Below are 23,802 nucleotides of genomic sequence, written 5' to 3' on the forward strand. Positions count from 1 at the left end.
AAAACCTAAATAGGGCCTCGGAGAGCTCATGAGCAGCTGCGCGGAGGGCTGAGCCGATCCCGGAGCCGAGGGGCTGGGCGCCCAGCGCAGGGCTCCATCCGGGAGGGGGGCCTCCCAGGGGCTGCTCCCCCAGCTGCCAGCACTCCCCGCGCCTGCTGGGGTGTCTGAGGCTCGTTAAAGATCAAAAACGCAGAGCAAAGCCCGGGAGGGCGTCATCAAAACCAAAGGAGGTGAAGACGCCCCATGGCGCCGCGCCCCCCTCCCCTCCAGGCGTTTTCATCTTTGATGCTGGACTCCGCTAGCTAATGCCCCGCCGGGGACAGCCTGGGGCGGCGGTCAGGGGCAGGTGTCCACGGGAGCGGGCTTCGGGGCAGAGCGGGCCGGGCTCTATGTGCCGACAGCAGGCGCACACACAGACACACAGACAGACACACTGGCTCTCAGGGGTGCGCCCGTCCGGAGTGGCCGAGCGGCCCATCCCCAGGGAGGGCCTCCAGGCAGGAGCCGGTGGGCAGCCCTGCTCCCCATCCACGCGAGGGAAGGCAGCAGGGGGGGAGGAGGGGACCACGGCACGGACACACCCACACGAGGGGGCCCTGCCTGCCTCTGGAGCCGCTGCAGGGAGGGCTGGTGGGTTTCCGGCGGGAAGGGAGGCCCCGCTGGGCTCCAGGGCCGCGCCAGGACGGTCAGGGGCCGGACGTCGTCCCTCGGCAGCTGGCCGGCAGGGCACACCCGCCTCCTCCTCACTCCACGAGGGCACGAAGGGCCAGTCCCCACCCCCAACTCAAAGGCAGGCCTCGGTGCTCCCCACCACCAGGCCCGAGGCTCTGGCCTGTGCTCTGGGTGGGTCTCCCCAGGACCCGCCTGTGTCCCCTCCCCCCTCCTCGCACGGCCGCGCCCAGGCCGGCCCGCCAGCCTCCTTACCATGGTCCCGATGCTGTAGGCGGCTGTGGGCCCGATGGGGTGGTGGTAGGGGTCGGCAGCTGTGTAGACTCGGCCGTAACTGGGGAGACAGCACGGGGAGGGGTGGGGCGAGGGGAGCAGGTGAGGGGGGCACTGACCCCCACCTCTTCCCAGACATTTCCTGAGCACCTCCCGGGCCCCCATGGTCCCCCTGCCTGTTTGGAAGGAGGGGCCGGCCACACTGGCCACCCTCTCGGAGCCCCCCCTGTGCCGACCTGGGGGGACCTGCTCTGCGAGGTGCCCCGGGACCAGAAAAGGGGCCTCACCGCTCGCGTGGAGGAAAGACCCCGGAAAGAAGGAGGCCACGTTCGGGGAAGGGGCTCAGAGATGGGAAGGTCCGGGGACGCGGGGGGCGGGGACTTGGCCACAGGAGGGAGGTGGCCTGTGCCCCTCTGTGACCTCCCTCTCACTCAGTACATTTCGTGGGCGAAATGCCAGCTTCTCAGAGGCCAGGGCCGGGCGGGGCCTGCCTTGCACCTGACACACACCTGAGCCGAGAGGCTGCGAGGAAGGTGTGGCCTCGGGACCGGTGCCGCCTTGCACCGGGAGGGAGGACCAGGCGGTGCCCAGGCCAGAGCCGCCCGTGGACACGAGCAACGCTGCCCTCCTTAGAGTGCGGCCATGTGCCCTTTCCCAAGCGGCTCTGAGGCCAATGGGCCGAGTGCCCACAGGGAACGGTGCCAGCTGGGCCACGGTGGGGACCCCTGGACCTGACCACAGAACGCACAGCGCCCCCCCCCCCCCCCGCCGCCACACCCCTGGGCAGAGGCCACTGCTCTCAGGGTCACAGCCCTCCCCACCTGGTCCTGTCACACAAGAGGCTGTGGCCACAGCCGCCTTCGCCTGGAAGCACCTTGGACCGAGGGCAGGCGGGCGGGGCCTCCAGAGCTGGGGGAGGGGCTGTCTGCTCCCTGAGAACTGGGGTCCCCCGCCTCCCCGCCGTGAAGCAGGGAGTGATGACAGCAGCTGTTTGGGAGTCTCCAAGCCCATTCAGACCTGCTCTCCTCTGTCCAGACCCTGCGCCCACGTGGGGAGCCATCCCCAGGCCCCTGAGCAATGGGTGGGGCTTCTGGTCTGTGGGATCCCCGCCTGAGGGCCCGGAGTGCTGGCTCCCTGTCCCCAGCGTACCTGTCGCTGTAGGCTGCTGCTGCTGCTGCCGCCGCCGCGGCCGCTGGCTGGGCGTATCTGTAGGCGGCATAGCCTCCCTGCAGGGCACAGGGGAGGGGAGGTCACAGGGGCTTAGTGGGGCGGCCACGGCCTTTCCACCTCTCTTGGCTGCTAGCCGGTGCGGGCTGGGGGCACCTGGCTGGGGGCACCTGTCTGGCGGCCTAAGGGAGGCCCGCGGACCGCACGCTGCCGGCAGCACGGTGCGGGGGGAAGGGGGAGGAGGGTGTCCGTCCGTGTCATGCGTTCAGTCACTCATCCCTTCCTGCGTTCCACACACACAGGTGGGCGCCCACTGCATGTCAGGCTGAGCGCGAGGCTGTAGCGCCCCTGCCACCAGGCCAGTGAGTCCGAGGGGCATGGGGAGCCCACGGCTGGCTCTGGGTGCCACCCTGTCCGCGGGGAAGGGTGGAGGGTGGAGGGTGGAGGACATTAGCTCCGGGCACGCCCTGGCACAAATGGGTGTTGTGTTGAGCCAGGTCTGTGTGGGGGGTGGGGCTCTGCGCCAGAGGAACGGTGAGTGCGGCCCCACGAGGGGGGGAAGGCCCCCCCAGGGTCTGCCCAGGGGCCCCTGCCTCCTGCTCTCTCAGGCCTTGCCGCTGCGGCTCCTTCAGGGACCCCGGTGTGGTGAGGGACACGCCTTGTACAACGGGAGGCATGCGGTGGCTCATGGGCTGTTGGGAGACGCCTTGCTACTCCCAGTGTCAGCACGGGTAACCCCGGTGTGGCTGTGTGCAGTCCCAGGGGTGCAGTGCCCTCACCCTCCTGGGTTCTGAGAAGGGGAGAAGGGCAGGGGTGTGGGGCAGGGGAGAGGAGCCGGGTTAGCAGGGGGGGGGGGTGGGAGCGGGCAGGGACTGAAGTCGCTGACGGCTCCTGGAGGGGAGCTGGCTGCCCCCCCCTCCGGGGCTGCACTTACATAAATCTCAGCACCATAAAAGCCGTCCTGATACACGACCCTGGAAGCAAACGGACAAGAGAGTGGTGGGAACGCTGGAGAGGTGACCGGCTCCGGAGGCTGCGGAGGGAGGGGGCAGGGTGCCAGCCCTGCCCATGGGACTGGCATTTTAACAAGCGTTTGCTCCAGTGCCCTGTTTGGTATAACAATAGAGTAACATCCTTGCCGTCAGCTCCTTTCTCCCACAAACCCAGGGGCCTCGGCCCACCTTGCTTACCCCCCCCCCCCCGCTGTCCCCCCCGTAGCCGGCGCTCAGCCCCAGGGACAAGGTGCAGCTGGGCTCAGAGCGCCCACCGACCTCCGGGGCCAGCCAGGACCCCACTGCAAACATCCGCTGGGGCCCCAGGTGTCCCCTACATGCCAGTGACCTCTGGCTCCGGGGCGGGGTGGGCCTGGGTCACTGCCCATCACAACGTGGCTGCAGTGCCAAGATCTGGGGGTTCCCTAGCCCCCGCATATAGGCTGCCTGCCCCATCTGGTTGCCCCAGGCCGCCCTCCCCACACCCCTGGGCCTTTCTCCACGCCTCCCTCCCGGGGCTCCCAGGTACTCACGCTCCATACGCGGGGATGGGGGGCGGGGGCGGCGCAGCCCGGAACGTATTGTACACGGCCCGGCCCCGGCCCCGCAGGTGCGCGCCCCTGTAGGCCACGGCCGTGCCCGTGGTGGGGTAGGGGAACCCCGTCACTGCGGAGAGGAGAGCGGGCGGGAGAGGGGCAGTGTGAGTGGGAAGGCAGAGATAGGGTGAGGGCACCCCATGCCCGGCCATGCCCACAGGCCCCGACCACGCCCCTCCAGACCACGCCCCCGGGCGCCTGGCCACACCCACCCGGCCACGCCCCCACCAGCCCCCTCCACCGCTTCAGCTTTTTACCTGCATAGAATTCAGGCCCATAGACGGCGCCCACCACGGGGTTGAGCTTCCAGCCTAGATCAGGAGCAAGGAATCCAATCACCATCTCCCCACTCCGCTCCCCTCCGCACACTGCACCTGAGACACCCCCCCAAGGGCGCGGCCCCTCCCTCTGCAATCTGGGCGGGTACAGGAGGTGGGACCCCCATCCCCACCCCTGCCTCCTCCAAACCAATAGGCTCTTACTGCTCCCCAGTCACAGGGCCCGGACCACTCCCCACCCAGGCGGCTCTGGGTCTCCTCGAGTTTTCCTAAATGATGGCCCTCCCTCCCAGCATGCCCTGGGCCTCTCCTGCCGGAAGGGCACCAGCCCCACACCCTGGGGTCTGCGATCCCCGCAGCAGGATTAGGGAGGGAGGGTGGAGCATGGTGTGTAAATGCCTGCAGGCCCCCGCGGGGATGAGGGATTCGGGGGGCAGGACAGAGCCCCTTCCTGGGGGTGCTCTCTCCTGGGGCACCTGGCTGCCTTCCCAGAGGGTCAGAGGCCGAGAAAGGTGCCCAGCCTCTGCCCAAACCTCCTCCCACCTCCTGCCCCACCGTGTGTGTCCCAGGACGAGCTCCCAGGGCCCCTCTCCCCAGTGCCGAGTCCTCTCCCGCTGTCCTCTTGTGTTTGTCCCCAGAGCAGCCAGTGCAAGGTGCTGGGGCAGAAGGGCCTTTGGCTTCAAGTAATAATGACAGGACAGCTGGCCCTTCCCAGGCACTTTACAGGGTCCTGCTGTTCAGAACCCCCCCCCCCCCACTGAGGTCGGTGGCCACCCTCCCATTTCACAGATGGACAAGTGGAGGCTGAGAGGTGCCGCAGCCTTGCGTCACAGAGCTGGTATGTGCCAACCCGTTCCTGCCACTCCCTGGCCCCCAGCCGTATCCTCACCAGCCTCTCCCTCCCTGCAAGCAGGCCGTTCTGGGCTGGCTGCTCCGGCTGCCTCCCGCCCCCACCAGGGACCCGGGGCACAGCACAACCGAGGCCTCCGGGAGGAGACCAGATGCTTTGAGTGGGCTCTGGCCCCAGGCATTCAGACAGCGTGCCCACTGCTGGGCAGTGGCCTTGCTCCTCCGGGGCCACTGTCCGCACTGTCCGTGGGCCGCCGTCACTGGTCCCATCAGACGGCAGACTTTGTGTCTAACGCTGCTGCTGGCCAGGAGCCCATCCACCTCCGGGGAGGAGGCAAGAACCGTCTGTCTCCTGGGGAGACCTCCAGGCCCAACAACTGGGTCCCTCGGGTGAGGTTCCAGGACGGAGCAGAGTCCCAGAGGCAATGACCCCAGCTGCCTCCCGGGCTCCGCCGGCGGCTCTTCTCCGCCCTCTCGGGGGCCGGCCTGCGCCTCAGCTGCCCTGGCGCCTCCGCCTGCCGACTCTGGCCCAGTGCACCGTCAGGGGCCCCGGATCCGAGGCCGGGGCCCCCCTGGGCGGTCCCCCGTTTTGTGTTAACGGCAGCACCCGCCCAAACGCGGTGCGCTTGTTTTCCGCAGCGAACTCCCTCACTTCTCTCGGCAGCCGGCATGTGGCATCAGCCCTTCGTTTCCAAAGAGGACCGGCCAGTCCCGCTCGGCTCGGGGCCAGGTGCACAGCGGACGGTCCGGCGGGGCAGCAGGACTCGCTCTGGCGGCCTCAGCCTCCCAGGACTGCCAAGGCCCGGGCTGCCTGCCCTTCCTCACCCACTCAGCACAGCACCTCCAGCCAGGCCGCCCTCAGAGCTTGGAAATGAAACTCCGGGAAGCGGCCGCTGAGCCACTGTGCGAAGCCTGTCCATGTGGCCTCGGGGTGCCACGCACACCTGGGGGTGCCGCCCCCCCCCCCCACAGGGCGAGCTGAACATGGAGGTGCCGAGCACCCAGGGAGGTTAGCCTCCAGGGCCGGCGGTGCTCCCACAGCCTCCCGGGCCCCGGGCGCCTTACCATTGGTGTAGGGGTTGGACGTCTTCTTGTTGGTCATGACTCGGGCTGTGGCGTTATTGACCTGCTCAGAGGCGGGGAGAGGGGAACATTAGCTCCCGTGGGGCCATGGGCCGCCCCAGGCCTGCTCTGCGCTTCTGCCCCCCGCCCCCCGCCCCCGGTCCTGTCCCAGGGCACCAGGCGGAGGCACAGGAGCCGCTGCCACCAGCCTGCCCTCCCCCCCGCCCCCTGCGGTGCTGCCGCCTCCAGGGAGCCTTGGCCACCCCCCAGCTCTGGCTGCTGCCCGCCCGGCCTGGCCCTGGCTCAGGCACTGGGTCTGGACCTGGCTCTTGACCTTCACACGGCTGTTCCACAAGCCAAGCCCCAAGGTCACGGGAGACGCTGGCTGGTGGCCTCTCGTCAGAGCCTCTCAGGCCCCTAACAGACCTGCCCCAGGGCAGTCTCCACCCCAGGAGGCCGAGGGCACCACGGCGGCCACCCCTCCCGGCCAGAGCTTTCGGATGTGCCCCTGAGAGACAAGGCCCGCGAGGGAGGGGCAGGCAGTGCCATGGGGTGGTCCTGCTCTCCAGGCCTCTAGGCCCGGTCACTGCCCAGGGGCGGGAAGGGGCAGGAGCAGGAAGAGGAGGAGGAGGAGGAGGAGGAGGAGGAGGAGGAGGAAGGCCCCTTGGGAAGGGAGCGGAGAGCAGGCTGGGCGTGGAACCCAGGAAGGGGCCCCGAGTCAGCCCTGGGGTCCTTGGGCCACAGCCCCAGGTGCCACCAAGGGCTGGGCCAGAGCCTGGCCAAGTCAGGGCCCCCACTCCTCTGTCCTTGGAACCCTCCCCCCAGACCTCTCCAACGGGCTGCGTGCTGGCCGCTGAGCCCTCCCTCCCCCTCCCCTGGCTTTTTGTGGTGGACCTTGCCTCTTCCTGCTGCTCCTCTGGGCTGGGTCCCCATCTAGGCCCTGGCCACTTGCTGCTGACCCCGTGGGGTCCCCGTGGGGTGAGGGCAGGCAGCATGCGGGGTGGGGGGGGGCAGGAGGCAGCTGCTGCTCCCTGTGAGGGGCGTCGGGGGGGACCAATGGTCCCTTCCAGCTGGAGGGCAGACTGGCCTGGCCGTGGCCCTTGGAGCTGCCAAGCCTCACACACACAGCTTCTGGGGTCCTCCCAGGGTCTGGCTGAGCCCCCAGGTGCGGGTTCTCTTTCAGGAAGGAGAGACAGACGAAAGGAGGGGGGACCTTGGGGGAGCCTGACGTCTAGACCCACAGGACAGAGATGGGCTGGGCTCTGGCCTCAGTGTGGCCCTGCCCTCCCCCCAGCTTCCTGTTCTGGGGGGTTGGGGGGGCCCTGGTCTGGTGCTCCACAGGGTGGCAGAGAACTGGGTGGGGGGTCACCCCACAGCACACTTATCTGAGCACCTCAATTTTCCGTCCCTCTACGATCGTCCCATTCAGCTTCTCCCGGGCTCGGTCAGCATCTGAGCTAGTTTCAAAAGTTACAAACCCAAAGCCCTGTGAGCAGAGAAGGACAGACACGGGGAGACACAGGATGAGAAGGAAGAAAAGGAGGGAGGGGCAGGGCAGGGGGAGGGGGAAGAGAGGGGGAGAGAGGGGGGTTGAGTTGGCAGAGTTGAAGGAGAGACTGCAGCCCAGAGGACTTTCTGGTGCCACCAGCCGGGGCGCAGGGGGGTGCCAGGGGGGTGCGGCCCAGGCGGGGCAGCCTTTGGCTTGGCCTGGGCTTACCACCTGGGCTCTCCCAGGGGACAGGCCAAGGCTGCCAGGGACACTGTCCAGTCCTGCCAGGGTCCAGGCCCGTTGCCCTAAGCCTGGCTTTCAGGGCCTGAGGGGTAGCCCTACCACCTTCACCCTAGAAGCCTGGGGGGGGGGCAGTGTCTTCTCTCCCCACAGCGGGGAGCAGGGCTCATCTCTGCCGGGCACCCTCCCTCGTCTCCTGCTCCCCCACCCCCAGCCTCAGGCTGACCCCGGCAGGCCCCGCCCCAGGGCGGCCCAGTGTGGACAGAGTGGTCCCGGCAGCTTAGAGAGAAGGAGGCGGCAGCAGCGGCAGCAACGACAAGAACACAGACATGGGGTGGGGGTGGAGGAGGGCATACAGGCACCCGTGTCGCTCAGGGGTCCTCGGGCGGGCGCGCAGCTCTCCAGGAAGGGGACGCACATGTCACACGCTAGCCTGGCGGCCCTACAGCCGGCGCTGTAATGGTGGCGGCCTCTGGGCGGCACCCACCTTGGAGCCCCGCTCGTTAAAAATGATCTCCACGTCTAAAATTTTTCCGAATTGCTGCGGAGACAGAGAGGGGGTCGGGGGGGACAGGAGATGGTGGGTGAGGGCTGCTGGCGGGCAGCCTGCTCCCCGGACACCCGCACCGCTGCCCCTCTGCCCGGCCCCTCCCTCTGTGTAGCTGGGGGACAGGGATGCCCCCTGCCTTCTTCTGGAGCCAGGACGAGGCCCGTCCACAGGCTGGGTCTGTGCTTGGTGACAGGTGTGCGCCGCGTCACCGTCACCGTGTCCCTCCCTGCTCTGCCACAAGCTGCTGGCCGCCCCCCTAATGCACACTAACGGGTAAAGGACTATGGGAAGGCCCTTCCCCACAGGAAGGGCTGGGAGAGAAGGCACCACGGCGGGGCCTGTGTGGCTGCTGGCCGTGCTGGGGGCGCCGGGCTTGGGGCACCGCGGTGACTGGACCCCAGGCCCCTCTGCCTGACCGGGACACACTGGCCAGGGACCCGACTCTGCCTTCCCCTTCCTGACCTCTCGCTGGCACGTGAGACCATCAAGCTGTGACCAGTCCCCCCCCCCCAAAGCCAGTGAGGTCCCGAGGCCTCAGTGTGTAAAATGATAGGGCTCCCCTTCACCCCGAAACATCCCGGAGGTGGTGTCCTGGGTCACAAGGCAACCCCAAGGCTGCCACAGAGAGGGAGGAGGTGCCGCCCTGAGCAGGGGCCGAGAGCTGGCGGGCAGCCTGCAGGTCCTCCAGGGCGGGCGAGCTGGCGGGCAGCCTGGGGCCCGGGGCCCCGAGACGCTGCGCAGCTGCGTTACGCGGGGCCCAGGCTCAGGGGGTTTGGCAGCTGCTCGGCTCCAGGCCCAGAAGCGGTGGGTGTCGGGGGAGGGCAGATCCTCATCTGACGACTCCAAGTCCGGCACCCCCCGGGGCCCAGGCAAGTGGCAAATGAAGTGACCGCGGGGTTCCCTGCGGCTGGCTGGGCCCCACGGCACGGCCTCGGGGACAGCCCCGGAAGGACACGGTCCGGCGCTTGCTTCCCGTGGACTGTGTCTCGTCCCACAGCCCGTCCCCGGAGCCCGGAGGACGCAGCCCAGAGAGGCCGGGTGCCCGGCCCGCGCACCCAGCGGAGGGAGCAGGCGCCTGCCGGCGGGGCAGGGCGCCCTCTGAGGAGAAGGTCCCGGAGCCCGTGCCAGAGACCAGCAGCTTTGCTGCCTGCTGGGTGGCCTGGGCCTGGAGGGGACCCAGGAAGCCCGAGGGCAGGAGGAAGAGATGGTGGGCCTCCCTCGCCCGTCCGTCCATCCGTCCGTCCGTCTCTCCCTCCCTCCCATAGGCTCAGGTCGGGACTGGCTGGACCAGGAGGAAGAGGTGGTGGGCCTCCCTCACCCGTCTGTCCGTCCGTCCGTTCCTCCCTCCCACAGGCTCGGGTCGGGACTGGCTGGACCAGGAGGAGGAGGCGGGGGGGGGACAGGAATGGGGCCGCACACACTCACCCCGAACATTTGCCGCAGGTCGGGGTCCCTGAACCGGAAGGGGATGTTGGAGACGTGGAGCCGCTTGGGGAGCTGTTTCTCGGTGGGGTCGGCGGGGTGGAGCGGCTGGCTGTCCGTCTGTGCCGCCTCGTCTGTCTGCTGTGGGGAGAGGATGGGGGGTGAGGGCCTCTCCAGCTCCATCCCACGGGGGGCAGGGGGAGCTCAGAGACCAAGTCCTTCCCAGCCCCTCGGACCCTTCCTCCCGGGGCTGGGATCCGCCAGGGAAACGGCCGAGACGCTCACAGGACACGGCCCAGCTGTGCCCGGACGCCAGCGCGAGGCCTCCTGGGCCCTGTGTCCCCTCTCCGCTTGGCCCAGGCCCGACCGTGGTCCCTCAGCTCCAGGGACCATCGGCCTCAGGGTCCCACGTGTGCCCTTTCCCGACGGGACCATTCAAGGCCTGATGACAAAGTGCATTTCCGAGCCCGCCGCCGGGCACACATCCCCCCCCCTCCCCCGGGCACCTGGGTGCTGCCTCTCAGCACTTTGGGGGCCACGCACCGTGACCAGTTCCGTCCCGTGTAGCTGGTCCACACTTTGGACTCATACACTGTTTCAGCAGCGGGGCCCGAAGGCCCGGCCTCAGGAAGCAACGCGGCCGCTAAGGCCCCCCGCCCCCCCCAGCTCCCCGCGAGGGCGGCGCTGGGATGAGGCATCGCGGTGTCTGGTGGGAGCAGGCGCTAGCCGAGGGGGTGAGGCCCCGCCTGGGGGACTTCTCCAGGGACGGGCGCCAGCTCACCGCCAGGCCGGCCTTTAGCCGGGTCCCTCCCTGCAGACTCGCCAGTGCCAAAGGCGCAGTGGGCGCTCCATCAACGCTGCTGGGTGATGAGTGGCCGCTGACCGAGGTGCCTGGCCAGCTCACCGGGACCGGGACGCCAGGGCCCGAGGCCCCGTGTGCCACCCACAGGGACATGCCAGAACCGCCAATGCCCGCCGGAGACTCGCCCTCCTGGCTCTGCCCACGGGTAAGGCAAGTGGGGGCGTCACCGTCCAGCAGCCGTGCTTAGTGGTGACAGACAGGACGGTGGACAGAGACCACAGGGCTCCTCCGTCCCTACCCTCCCCAGTGGGGGTGAGCTCAGCACCGAGGGGATAACGAGATGAGAACATAACCGTTATTTCCTCCTTCCCTTTCTTGTCTCGATTCGTGCCTGTCCGCTCCCCCACCCCCCATATTATTTGGGGGTCGCCCCAGTGCACTGCTCAGATGCATCCTTGTCGCGGAAGCAGCAGGCGGGTGCCCCAGCCCTCAGGGAATTTGTTCCAACCGGTGGCTGTGGCCTCGCTGGTGGCCTGGAGGGAATGCAGTGCTGAGCTCGGCCAGCAGAGGGCAGAGGTTCACTTGGCCACAGGCCGGGCTGGAGCCGGGAGCCCTGGGTGGGGAGCGCGGGGAGGACCCCAGGAGGCGGAGGCCACGGTGTCACCAAGATCCAGGTCCCCCCGACCCCCCAGGGGAGCAGCAGAGGGCGAGGTGGGAGAAGGGGGGGCGTGGGGACAGGCACGGGAAGGGCCAGGACACCAGGAAGGAAGGCGCCCCGGCCCCGCGCAGCTGCGCGCAGGCAGATAAATGGGCTCCGCGTGCGATGTGCTGAGCAGCCTCGGCAGGTCACGGCACACTGGCCGCCCGCGGGGAGGCGAGGCCGGCCCACCGTTTATCACCGCGGCCCAGGCTCTCCCCCCTTAGAACACTCTGCTTCGGCGCCCACACGCAGGGGGCACGGAACCACACCAGCCACTCCCCTGCCTCCGCAGCTGGTCCCAGGGGCTTGGCTTCTGCGTCCTCATCTCCGTGTCAGCTGCCCTCACCCCCTCTCACCCTCCGAGGCCAGGAGTCCGCCCTGGCGGAGCGCAGAGGCGGCCACCCTCCGAGGAGTCTGCAGCCCCCTCCGCCTGGGCCTCCCCAAGGCCAGCACGGGGGGCAGGCGGGGCCAAGAAGGTGCTGGGCAGCGGCCGTGGGCCCAGGGGCCTCGGGCAGCAGACGCGGACCTGTGCCCAGTGCTGCCATGAGCGAGGCTCGCCGACGTGTGACAAGACGGAGCGGGTCTTGCAAACTCCTTTCTCTGGAGCCCCCCGTGCCCTCACCGCTCCTTCAAAACCTCTGTACTTGTGTGATGGCCGCCAGCCGGGTGCCCGATGTGGCGCACCCCGCGGGGCGGCCCGTCGGCCTCGGAGGAGGCGTGTTCCGAGGGTGGCCTCCAGCCGTCCATGCACGATGACCTGTTCTGGGGTCCTGGGCAGCCCCTCCTGGGGCAGAGCTGTGTGTCCACTGTGGGCTTGGCTGCACGCACGCTCCGTGCCCCCCGCTGCCTTGGCCAAAAGCACGAAGATGACGAGGGATCCACACACAGGAGAGGTGGGTCTGGACAAAAGCGGGGCTCGTGCAGCCTGCGCCCGGGCCCCCCGATCCGCGCACAGAGGCCTGCTGAGCTGAAGGGCCTCAGAGAGGGGACCGGGACCGGGACGGCTGACCAGTGCGCAGGCGCCCAGCCTTCAGGTGGCGGTGGGCAGCCTCTCGGGGGAGAAGGCGGCTCCTGGAGTGAGCAGGACGGGGCGTGGTCCCGGCTCCCGCTGCACCCGAGGCGGCGGCCGAGGCCTCCGGCAGCTCTGGGTCACCGGCTGTCCAGCGACGTCCCCCGCACTGCTCATTCGGCCGGGGCCTGGGGCGGAAGAGCCTGTCCTCCTGGTCCCCAGGCGGAGACCCGCAGAGCCCGGCCCCTCGCAGGACCTGGAGCCCCGGCCGGAGGAAGGAGGGTGGCTGCACCCCGCAGGCCGGGCGGGTTCCCGGGGATGCGCTCAGCTGGCGCAGCGAGCTTCTCCCCTCTCAGTGGGGCCTCCCCCCGGGGACTCCGGGGTCCCCTCGGCACGGACTCTCGCAGCCAGAGGCCACGGCTGGCCCCTTCGACTTTCACGTCCGTGGCTGGTGAACCCGACGGTCATCGCGGGGCAGGGCTGGTCACTGCTTCTGCGCCCAGCGCGCTCGGTGCTGGCACACGGTAGGTGCCCATACAGACCCGCCCGCGAAGGCAGGCTCGCCGTGTCCGGTCAGGCCGCATCCGGGCCCCGGTGCCGAGGAGGCCAGGCTCTTTCTGCCGCACAGGCCTCGGGCATCGGCCGCCGGCTGCACTCCGATCCTCTTGTCTCCCACCGTGTCCACTTCCCGGGCGATTCCGGGCTCCCCATCCGTCTGTGAGGGGGTCACGAGGCCTGACCAGGCGCCCCGTCCACCACAGTCCGTCAGAAAGAGGCCAGCGGCCGGCAACGCGCTCCCGGCGAGCCCCCTGCTCCGCTCACCTCTTCAGAGCGCGGGTCGCGGGTCGTGGGGCTGAGGCGTCAGGAGCAGGAGCAGCGGGGAGCGTGGGTGGCGCTGGGTCTGCGGCCCGCGGGCCGGCTTTCTTCCACGGCAGGAACCCTGGGCGTCTACGAGACTCCGCACCAGGGATGCGGGGCGCCGAGTTGATGGCTTCCAGCGGCTCCGCTGGGCAATGCTCCAAGCGGGAGGAAGGGCCCTGGCTGGGCCCCAGACGAGGGTGCAGTCCAGCCCGGGGGCGGCGGGGTGGGCTCCCCCCCCACAGAGCTTGACGGTGCTGTCCGCCCGGGGAGGACAGGTCATCTTTGGATCCACGCAGCACCTTGGGAGCCAGGCTGGGTCAGGGGGAGGGCTGAGGGCATGTGGAGGGGGCACCCATCGGAGCTGCCAGGGCACAGCCACTCCTGGGCAGCTCAGAGCTGCTGGCCCCTTGCCCAGCCCGGGCAGCCAGTGCTGGGGTGGAGCCAGCAGGGACGTTGGGTGGCCCCATAGCCCCAGCACAGCGGGGCGGGGGGGGGGGGGCGGGGCCTGGAGACCAGGGGGAGTGCAGGACGGGCCAGGCAGGCTGGAGTCTCAGGGGGTCTCAGGAAGGTGGGGCCGGGGGCAGGCTGGGGTCCTGGTCTCAGGAGGGGGGCGGGGCTCAGCCCTCACCACACGCTCACATCGGAAGTGCAGGGCTCAGCCCTTTCTCCTCCGGCTGCATTACAACCACATAATTGAAGCTATCTGATTGGAGGGCAGCCAAGCAGGTAGATTACAAGTGATTAGAAGTGAGAGGAGTGCCCGCCACCGAGACAGCGCTGAGGCCCTGGGCTCCTCTCCCGCCGCCAGCCCCACCACTCACCCCGCAACACCAGGCGAGCCCAGGCTGCCCGAGTCCCTAGCTTCCCATTCACGGTCACTGGCAGCCGGGACACGCTCCCTCTCCCAGGCGAGGCGAGGGCTGGCTGGGCCTGGCTCAGCAGGGGCCACCGGAGAGATGCTTCGTGTGAGGACCAAGCGCTGCGAGGCTGGGACCCCCACGAAGTCTCCTGCCCCTCCACCCACGGCCTGGCCTCGCTCCCTGAAGCTTGGTCTCGGGGGCCCCTTACCGGCACTGTCGGGGCCCCCGCCATGGGCTGCGTGCTGGCCTCGGTGCCCGGCTGCTCAGGGTGGGTCTGTGCTGGTGTGTACAGGGTCAGGCCGTGCTCCGGGGGGACCGGGGTCTGGCCCGAGTAGTCCTGTGTGGGGTGCGGCGGGGGCGGGGCGTACTCGGCGGGTATGCCGTTCTGTGGCGGAGGCGGGTACTGGGCGGGGGGGTAGGGCTGGGCCATCGCTTCAGGCGGAGCCGTGGCGTCCTGGCTGCCCTGTGGAGGGAGAGAGAGAGAGAGAGAGAGAGAGAGAGCTGATTAGACTCCCGGGAGGGCGGGGGGGGGGGGGCGGCCCGAACACTGCCCCCAGGAGCTTGTCGGCGTGGACTCTCTGCCCACCCCTGAAATTGGGGTGTTGTGGGAACCGGCGATGTGGGGCGTACACGCAGCCTGGACGGAAGTCCCTCAGCCTCAGAGGAGGGACTGGGGTCCCTTATGGTGTCGGGGGGCGGGGGCGGGGGCTGGACTGGGGAATGGCCAGCCCGAGGGTCGTTAGGAGCCCTGAGAATCCTTAGGTCTGGCCCTGCCGGGGCATTAGGGGGGCGTTAATGAAATGTGTGACCGAATCCAGCAGGCTGGTGTTTCCGTGGGTAATTCTATGTGGCCCGAGGATAGTCACATGGCCCTGGGCAGGAAAAAGGCTCCCCACCCCCATGCAGATGCGCCCGAGGGCCGGCCCGCGGCAGCCCCTCTGAGCAGGTGAGGCGCTCTCTGGCCTTCCGAGGTGCCCCAGGCGACAGAGCGCCCTCACCTGTCAGGACAGGTGCCGAGCGTGAGCAGCCCCGCGGCGTGGCAGGACCTCGCACAGGCGTGGACAGTCGGACGCTCACGACTCCTCTTCTCCCCGCGCGGGGAGGACCCTGTGCGAGCTCCTGCCACCCCTTCACGCCGACCCGCACGCCTGGCATCTCCTGTCCACCTGCCCCGGGAGCCGTCCGGGCGCTCCTGCCAGAGAGCGTGCTGGGACGGCCCACTCAGCCACGCTGACTCCCGACGCCTGCCCGGGGCGGCCGGGGCGGGCTGTGGGCCTGCAGCCAGCCCATCGGAGAGTGAATTCGGACGCTGACCCGGAAGGCGAAGCCACTGTTAGAGTGCGAGGTGCCCACAGAGGCCGCCCAGGGCAACGGGGAGTCAAAACCCCCACTGGGGGCTTCGCCGTCAGGCCTGGGCCCGGCCCCGCAGCCGCCTGCCCACCTCCCTGCAGGTGGAGGCCTGAGGGCCCCTGCTCCCCAAGCTCCAATGCCAACCTCCGCATCTCAGTGCCGGACCCCCCACCTCCTGGGGTCCCCTGACAGCTGGTAGGCAGAAGTCCTGTCCTTGTCCTCTTCCCTGGTGAGGGTCCCCTCCCTCTCTCTGCAGAAACTGGGGCAGCGTTCACGCTCCTGACCTGGGGAGGGAAACACGCACGTGCACGCACACGCACACCCACACTCGAACGCATGGCACACATGAATGCACCCACACCCGAACACACGCACACACGAATGCATGGCACACATGAACTCACGGCACACATGAACACATGGCACACACGAACGCACGCCCCATGCTAGAGGTCCCCATTTCACTGTTCCAGAGTCACCTGCAAAGCCCCATGACCACTGTTAGCAAACGTCTTGGCGAAGTCCCCAGCTCCCAGTGAGGTCAGCGGCGCGGGTGGAGGAGGGGAGGGCGGGGAAGGGGGAGCTGCCGGGTGGAGGAGCACTCGGAAGGTGAGGAGGGAGGAGCAGGAGAGCTGGAGGAAATTGTGGGGCTGAGGGTGAGGGTGAGGCGGCCCACGAGATCAATAAACTAATACATATTTGATTAGAACTTGCGCTAACTTACATCTTCCCGGCGCCCCCTCCTCCCAGGCTCCGAGAGAGGGAGGCTCTCTCACCTGCTTCCTCTCACTCACCCCGACTTCCCCAGTCCCCTCTGGCCTGGGTCCCATTCCGGGCGAGTGACGCTGACACATGATGATGTCGGGGGAGGTGACACACGGACTCAGTCCCGGGGGCCCAGGTCAGGCTGCCCCCGTCCTGCGGCGAGTCTGGCTGGGTTGGGTTTGGTCCTGGGGTGATTCCGGTCGTGCTTCTAGGCCCGCTGGGCAGAAACAGCGCGAGTCACCCGAACATCTCCCAGGAGGGGGCCTGGCCCGCGCACGCCCACAGGGAATGTGTGACGATGGGGAGCCCAGGGAGGGCTGGGAGAGCCCTCGGCGCACTGGAGTGAGGAAATGGCACCGGGTGACCTGCCCAGCGGCCCCGCCGGTGATGCAGGCAGGGCTGGTGTTATGTCTGCGCCCAAGAGTGGGGGCCAAGGTGCGGGGGCCTGGATGCAGGCTCCTGGGGTGCACTGGCGAGCAGGTTCCCCGCGGAGCATAACTGAATTTGAAAAGCCTGGCGTGGGTTCCAGAGGCGATGAATCAGCCCTGGTGCTGGCCAGGCTCACAGCCCAACGTCCCGGCGCCTCAAAGAGCCAGTGGGGCCGGCCCGGAGGTGGCAGCAGGCAGGTCAGAGGGGATGCCCACAGGTGCAGAGAGGGGGCTGTTTTTACCATATAAGTGGTCACAGGAGAGTTTTTGTGGACAAGCCAAAGTCTGAGATTCAACTGGGGCTGCCCCGGATGGAGGTTAGAGCCCTGGATGAAGGTCTGGTCCCCAGATGGAGGTGAGGGTCCCGGGTGGAGGTCTGGGTCCCGGATGGAGGTCTGGGTCCCGGATGGAGGTCTGGGTCCGGGTGGAGGTCTGGTTCCGGATGGAGGTTAGAGCCCTGGATGGAGGTTAGAGCCCTGGATGAAGGTCTGGTCCCTGGATGGAGGTCTGGGTCCGGGTGGAGGTCTGGGTCCCGGATGGAGGTCTGGTCCCTGGATGGAGGTCTGGTCCCTGGATGGAGGTTTGGTCCCTGGATGGAGGTCTGGTCCCCGGATGGAGGTCTGGGTCCTGGATGGAGGTCTGGTCCCCGGATGGAGGTCTGGTCCCCGGATGGAGGTCTGGGTCCTGGATGGAGGTCTGGTCCCCGGATGGAGGTCTGGTCCCCGGATGGAGGTCTGGGTCCCGGATGGAGGTCTGGGTCCCGGATGGAGGTCTGGTCCCCGGATGGAGGTCTGGGTCCTGGATGTAGGTCTGGTCCCCGGATGGAGGTCTGGGTCCCGGATGGAGGTCTGGTCCCCGGATGGAGGTCTGGGTCCCGGATGGAGGTCTGGTCCCCGGATGGAGGTCTGGGTCCCGGATGGAGGTCTGGTCCCCGGATGGAGGTCTGGTCCCTGGATGGAGGTTTGGTCCTGGATGGAGGTCTGGTCCCCGGATGGAGGTCTGGTCCCTGGATGGAGGTCTGGTTCCTGGATGGAGGTCTGGTCCCCGGATGGAGGTCTGGTCCCTGGATGGAGGTCTGGTCCCCGGATGGAGGTCTGGGTCCTGGATGGAGGTCTGGTCCCTGGATGGAGGTCTGGTCCCTGGATGGAGGTCTGGTCCCCGGATGGAGGTCTGGGTTCTGGATGGAGGTCTGGTCCCCGGATGGAGGTCTGGTCCCCGGATGGAGGTCTGGGTCCTGGGAGGAGGTCTGGTCCCCGGATGGAGGTCTGGGCCCTGGTTAAAGGTCTGGGCCCCGGATGGAGGTGTGGCTCACCACTGAGTCCGCGGCACCTGACAGGGCTCAGGCATACAGCAGGTGCTCAGAAAATGCTGACTGGTTGTGACCGCCACAGGCAGACGGCTGACGAGAGCCTGGCCCTGCGTTCAGCAGTGAAAATGTGATACTTCATGTCCCTGTCGATACTGTGACCTGGCAGTCGCCCCCCACGGAAGGCTGGGCGGGAAGTTACCTGCCCCGGTGCCCACGGCCAGGCACGCGGGGCTGGGCTGTGAACACAAGTCGTCTGGCTCTGCCTGGGGAGTGGGCTGCCCCGGTCGGGCTCCAGGTCCCCTCCCGTGTCCCCGCAGGAGGACGAGGTCCGGGAGGCGGGCTCCTCGGGAGGCTGGGAGGTGCCCCAGGTGGCAGGAGAGAGCAGGCCCAGAGGAGAGCCCGCTGCTCGCGGGGAGGGAGGCTGGAGGCTGCAAGGTGGGGCGAGAATCCACTGCGTGCGCACTCCTCCCGTCCCAGCCAATCCATCCTGCCCCTGGCAGGCAGCTTAATATCTTTTATTAATTAGGGCCGTCAGACGGCGTGCCAACCCCGTATTACTTCATCCGGGGCCTGGTGGGTGAGGCCGGGGGTGCCGGGGGGGGGGGGGGCGACGTCTGGGAGGAAGGTGAGGAGCCGGAGGGAGGGTCCCTGAGGAGGGCCAGGCTGGGCCTCAGACCACCCGTCTCCCGGCGGCTCCCACACGGCTCGGCTGCCCCGGCGTCGCCCTCCCCGTCAGGAACTGCTTGCGAGCACCTGCTGTGTCGGCCCGCAGTGCACCACCCGGCCCAGGCGTGCTCACACGCAGGCCCTGCACAGGGGTTCTCGGCTGAGACTTCCCTCTCCCCATGGTCCCCTCCGTCCCGGGAGTGCGCGACACCTCCCCCGGGAAGCCTTCCAGGCTCTCCGCACCCCTGCGACCTTCATTCTGCTCCTCCACCGACCTTCCCTGCCGCTGAGATGGCGCGTGCGTTTCTAAGCAGGTGGGTTCGCGGCACCTCTGCGCTCCCACTTGGTGGGGCGGAGGGCACAGCGGCGGGCCCAAAGCTCCCTCCCAGGGCCTGTGAGGACAGGGCAGCGGCCACGGTGACCTCCAGGGGAAGGCGTGCCAGGAGGACCCCCGTCCGACCGCGGGCCTGGAGGACACCTCTGCCCCTCCATCTTCATGAAGGAACATGGCCTCCATTAGCAAGTGGAGCAGGGTATCAGGCACGGTGCCCAGGATATGAGGCGGGCAGGCGGGGGTGGGGATGGGAGGTAGAATGGGCACCAGGGCACCCCTGGGTGCCACCCACGGTCTGGGCCCAGTGGCCTGAGGCTCCAGACGCCCTGCCTTCCTCCCACGGTGCCCTGTGGCTGCTGTGAGCTCTGGGGAGCAGCTCACGCGGAAGCCGGAGAATGGAATCCGGGAGTAAATTTCCTGGCAGCCAAGCTTACATAACGCGTCCCACAGTCAACGCGGGGGGCGGGCGGCGGGGATTGAGAACTGGGTTTATCCTCAGTTGGGACAAGGACAGTCGCGTGTGGCGCCCGCAGCTGGACACAGTGGGGATGTGGGCGTGGCCCGTGGACCAGCAGCACCGGCACCGGGAGCTGTTCGGGTGCAGGCTCGGGGCTCCGGGCCCAGCATCTGTGACACAGAGAATGGTCCCGACTGACCACAGACCACAGACGTCCTGGGAGGGAAGGGACCTGCCCGTCTGCTGGCGCCCTGGCCGCGCTGAGGCCGTGGGCCTGGGACCCTGGCTGGGGTCTGTGGCATGAGCCGATGCTTCCGACGGAGCAGGGAGGAGTGTCCATGGGGTGGGGGCCACACCTGGATCCTGCAGGAGCCCCGAGGAGGGACTGTCCACCCTGCAGACCGCAAGGCCGGGGGCCCGGTGACCAGGAGCAGGGAGGGGCACGCCCAGCCGGGCCGGCCTGGGAGGACAGAGCTCAGGAGTCAGGAGATGCGCCGTGGGGACCCTGCCATGGGCGGGCCTGGCAGTGACAGCGCAGAGCGGGCCCGAGGAAGGACGCAGGGGCTGGCTGCCGAGTCCACAGGGGAGGCCCTGGGCGGCCCCAGCCACCGGCCGGCTGATTCCGGAAGATGCCAGGGGGACTCTGCGTGTCCTCCCGGGATTAGGTGGGTGACCCCTCCTGGCCCCGTCAAAGTGAGGGGGGCACAGAGGGGAAATGAGGCCCGAGAGCTTGACTCCCTGTGGCCCTGGGCGTGTCGGTGGCTTCCCGGGCCTGGGATCCACACCCTCGGGGAGGGAGGCCTAGTCCCTCACCTGCTGGCACCTCTGAGCGCCTGCTCACCACAGCCCCGCGCCAGGGCGGCCAGCCGGGGAGAGCGCGGCCCAGCCAAGAGGTCTGTCAGCAGCATCACTCTCACCTACAGTCCCTGTGTGCACACACACACACGCACACACACACACATTCCCTGAGTACACATGCTCTCACATACATTCCCTGTGCACACACACTCACATGCATCCCGTGCACATATGCTCTCATCTACATTCCCTGTGCACACATGCTCTCATCCACATTCCCTGTGCGCATGCACACACACACATTCCCTGAGCACATATGCTCTCACACACATTCCCTGTGCACATGTTCTCACGTGCATTCCCTGTGCACACATGCTCTCACATGCATCCTGTGCACATATGCTCTCATCTACATTCCCTGTGCACACACTCACACCCACATTCCCTGTGCACACATGCTCTCATCTACAGCCCCTGTGCGCGCACACACACACACACACACACACACACACACACACTCCCTGTGCACACACACTTCTGCACATGCCCACAGCCACATGTGCTCACCCCTGCCACGTGCTCACCCCTGTCCCAGGTGCGGCCACACACAGCGTGCGGCAGGGTGCTCAGCCTGGGCACTGCGGACACTGGGACCGGCCATTCTCTGTGTGGGGACCCCCCGCAGGGTGTCCAGCAACACAGGCTCTCCCCGCTCACGCCTGCAGCATCCCCAACGTGACAGCCCCACTGTCAGCTTGCACCGCCACGCGCGCCCGGCAGGGGGCAAAATCACCCCCGGGGGACACTTTTGACCCAGGCACCCTTCCGCACTCCAGTGGCTGGAACCTGCCTGCACAGCACCCCCCACACCTCACGGCCCCCCAGGAGACCTACATTCCCTGTGCACACACCCCACCCCCCCCCCCCCGGCCTCCCAGCCTTCTGGCCCCAGGCCCGGCAGGCACCGGGGAAGCTGGGCCGGCGGAGGAGGCAGGCGGCCTCGCTTTCGGTTTGGCGCCCGACTGGCTCATGGCGGAGGCGAGCGCGATCCCATCTTCGGCTGATTAAACGTCCCTCGTTAATGAGCTTCTTTAATTAATGAAGTTTTTGGGTCTGCTCCACTTGCTGCGCTGCAGCCGCTCTGCCTCCTCAGCACAAAGCCGTTTCCGCGGGTAATTGAGGGAGCGGCCTTCCTGCCGACGCTGCACTTTGCTTAACCCCCCCTTCAGCTTGGGGCTGACAGCTCCATTTTTAAACATTTCTTCTCCAGAAGCCACGGCACATGTGTGCCGGCACCTACAGGCGGCCAAGACCCTGCGCCCACCGCCCCGTCACGGCAGCACATGCACACACATGCACACGCGTGGGCATGCTCGCGTGGTCCCAGGTCATCTCAGGGGACCCAGAGTGCTCACGGCCCGCGCACGCACAGGCACACGCTCATGCACGGTGCCCTTGCGTGCACACAACACGCCTGCACACGGGCCCTCACACCGTGCACGCTCACTCCTGCGGTCACGCTTGCCCACACGCCACGTCTCGCCGCATCCAGCTACCGTGTGCACCCCACACACACCTCGCCCACACCGCACACAGGGCATGCGCTCTCACAGTCCTGCCCGGTGTGCGCTCACACCCATGTCCACACTCACGCCTCCCACATGCAGTGCGCACGCACCCAAACCACACAGAGAGCCAGCCCGGCCGGGAGGGCCGCACAAGCCCACGCAGGCAGGCCCCGCGCAGGCAGAGCACCGGCGCCCACCGCCCCGCCCGCCTGCTGTGCAGTGACCCTGCTCGGCTGCCACTCGGCGCCCGCCCCGCTGTGCCCAGGTGCCAGCTCGGGCTCCGGGGCCTGGAGGTGATTGACTCCCTCTCACTGGCGCCCGAAAAGCTCCCTGAATTAAAGACATTCATCTTCTCCTGCTGACGAGGCCGACAGCGCACCCAGGAGGCCGGGCGGCCAGGGGTCACTGCGCCTCAGACTGGGAGGGGGACGAGCTGCCCCCCGACTCCCCGCGGGTGGGGACAGGAGCGGACAATTCCTTAGGACCAGGACCTTCTGGGACCAGGCGAGGCTGCGGCCAGGCAGGACCGCACTCGGCGGGGATGACACCCGGGGGCCGGGCACGTTGCCTGTACAGCTGTGTCCCCGATGCCCGAGGGGCCAGGCACACTGCGTGCTGAGCACCGACCATGCACAGGCACTGTCGCCTCACAACAACCCTGGGGGTGTTGTCGTCCTTGACGGGGAAACTGAGGCCCAGAGACCAGGCTGAGCTCCCACAGCTCAGAGGCACGGCCACCGGCAGCCCCGGCCATGCTCCCCGGACCAGCACCTCCAAGGCGTGTGCTACGAACTCCAGGCTTCTGGAATGTTCTACAAAAAGGTCCCTGTCTTCCTGCCGCCAGCGCTTGGGCCTCCCAACTCTCATCCCCAGCAAGCTCCCGGCTGCAGAGAGGGCTCCCGCCGGCCAGTCTCCTGAGCGTCAGCGTTCCCTGACCCGACTCCATGTCCAGCTTCCTGGTCGGCTACTTGTTTGGGTTTTGTCTGTCGTTTTAAAAAATATACTTTTATTGATTTCAGAGAGGAAGGGAGAGGGAGAGAGAAACAGAAACATCAATGACGAGAGAGAATCATGGATGGGCTGCCTTCTGCACGCCCCCCACTGGGGATCGAGCCCACAGCAGGGCATGTGCCCTGACCGGGAATCAAACCCGGGACCCTTCAGTCCACTGGCCTGCACTCTTTCTACTGAGCCACACCGGCCAGGGCTGTTGTGTTGTTTTTTTTAAAAACTGAATTCATTACACTCGTGGTCAATTCCCTCTTTCTGATCCTGAAGTTGGAGTTACAACACAAGCAGCCGTGGTTGGGTCTCTCTCTTTACAGAGACTCAGAGAGGGTGAGCATGGGCCCCGAGGTCACACAGCGAACCAGCAGGTGAGGGTGGGGGGAGCAGAGAGGATGCGGCAGAGCATCCTGAGGTCCAAGTCCAGGAGAGCCACAGCCCCGCGCCGGGTCCCGGGGAGACCCTCCCCTGCCCGGCCGCCTGTCTCCCGTCTGTGAGGCCGGGATGGGAACAGGGCCCCCCGGGGCGGCCGGACCAGACGGGGGCGTCACACGGGTCAGCGGTCGCCCAGCCGTGTCGAGGCCTCGCCTGTGAGCGCTGCTGCCGGGAGTCAGCGTGTTTGTGACGATTCCACTGCCCGGGCCGGGGCCTGGGAGAGCCGCCTGCTGCCCACCCGCCCCTGAGGAGGAGAGGCACGGAGGCGCGGGGCTGCAGGCCTGGCGGGTTCTGGCCGCCGGCTCTGAGTCTGGGGGAGCGGGAGCGGGAGGGACGCGGTGCGGTGATGACGCTTTAGAAACACGGCCCGGATCCAGGGAAATTAAATATCACAGCTTTGAACGGGAGCCGCGCTGGAGGCACAAGCTGGCAGTAAATAAGGACTCGGTTTACCACCGTGACACTCCCATTTAACAACCCCGCGCCTCATCTGTAATGACTCCCAAAGGCGGGGGGGACGGCCCTCCCGCCCTGGCTCCTCACTGCATCCTCCCCACCTGGAGGCGGGGCCGCCGTGGCCGTAACCCTGTCTGGGAGGTGGGGGATGGGGGTCTGAATGTGGCTCATTACGACTGAGATTCAACTGAAAATCAATTTTTAATCGAAGGTATTCTCTGAACAGGCCCTGCTGCCCGTGGCTGAGCACTGGTGGGATTCCCACCCCAAGCTGCCCCTTCTCTGTGGACACCCCTCCCTGACCTGCTGACCTGCTGACCCCAGCAGGACCGACCAGGCCTCCAGATCACCCCCTCTCCCTGCCCCACTGGGGCTTCAGAGGGCGAGGACCAGGTGGCCAGACCACCCTCAG

General features: G+C 67.8%; 1 protein-coding gene across 6 annotated transcripts in view; it reads right to left on the minus strand.

Moving 5' to 3' along the window:
• The window catches only part of RBFOX3 (RNA binding fox-1 homolog 3), an 81,247-nt gene that overhangs the window by 3,305 nt on the left and 54,140 nt on the right, over nt 1-23,802 (minus strand). For 2 of the 6 annotated variants that reach the window (XM_059671436.1, XM_059671430.1), the window contains exons 2-11: nt 14,028-14,282; nt 9,591-9,728; nt 8,103-8,156; nt 7,280-7,372; nt 5,890-5,950; nt 3,955-4,008; nt 3,635-3,767; nt 3,044-3,215; nt 2,092-2,168; nt 925-1,003 (exon numbers count right to left, since the gene is read on the minus strand). In XM_059671436.1, coding sequence (XP_059527419.1) covers nt 925-1,003; nt 2,092-2,168; nt 3,044-3,215; nt 3,635-3,767; nt 3,955-4,008; nt 5,890-5,950; nt 7,280-7,372; nt 8,103-8,156; nt 9,591-9,728; nt 14,028-14,249 — 1,083 coding nt within the window. In that variant the 5' untranslated portion in view covers nt 14,250-14,282. Of the gene's footprint in view, nt 1-924; nt 1,004-2,091; nt 2,169-3,043; nt 3,216-3,634; nt 3,768-3,954; nt 4,009-5,889; nt 5,951-7,279; nt 7,373-8,102; nt 8,157-9,590; nt 9,729-14,027; nt 14,283-14,685; nt 14,709-23,802 lie in introns of those variants that run through there. The other 4 variants (XM_059671432.1, XM_059671431.1, XM_059671435.1 and 1 more) reach the window with 4 other exon arrangements.

This window comes from Myotis daubentonii, chromosome 16 (assembly GCF_963259705.1).
Source record: "Myotis daubentonii chromosome 16, mMyoDau2.1, whole genome shotgun sequence".
Classification (NCBI taxonomy): Eukaryota; Metazoa; Chordata; class Mammalia; order Chiroptera; family Vespertilionidae; genus Myotis; species Myotis daubentonii.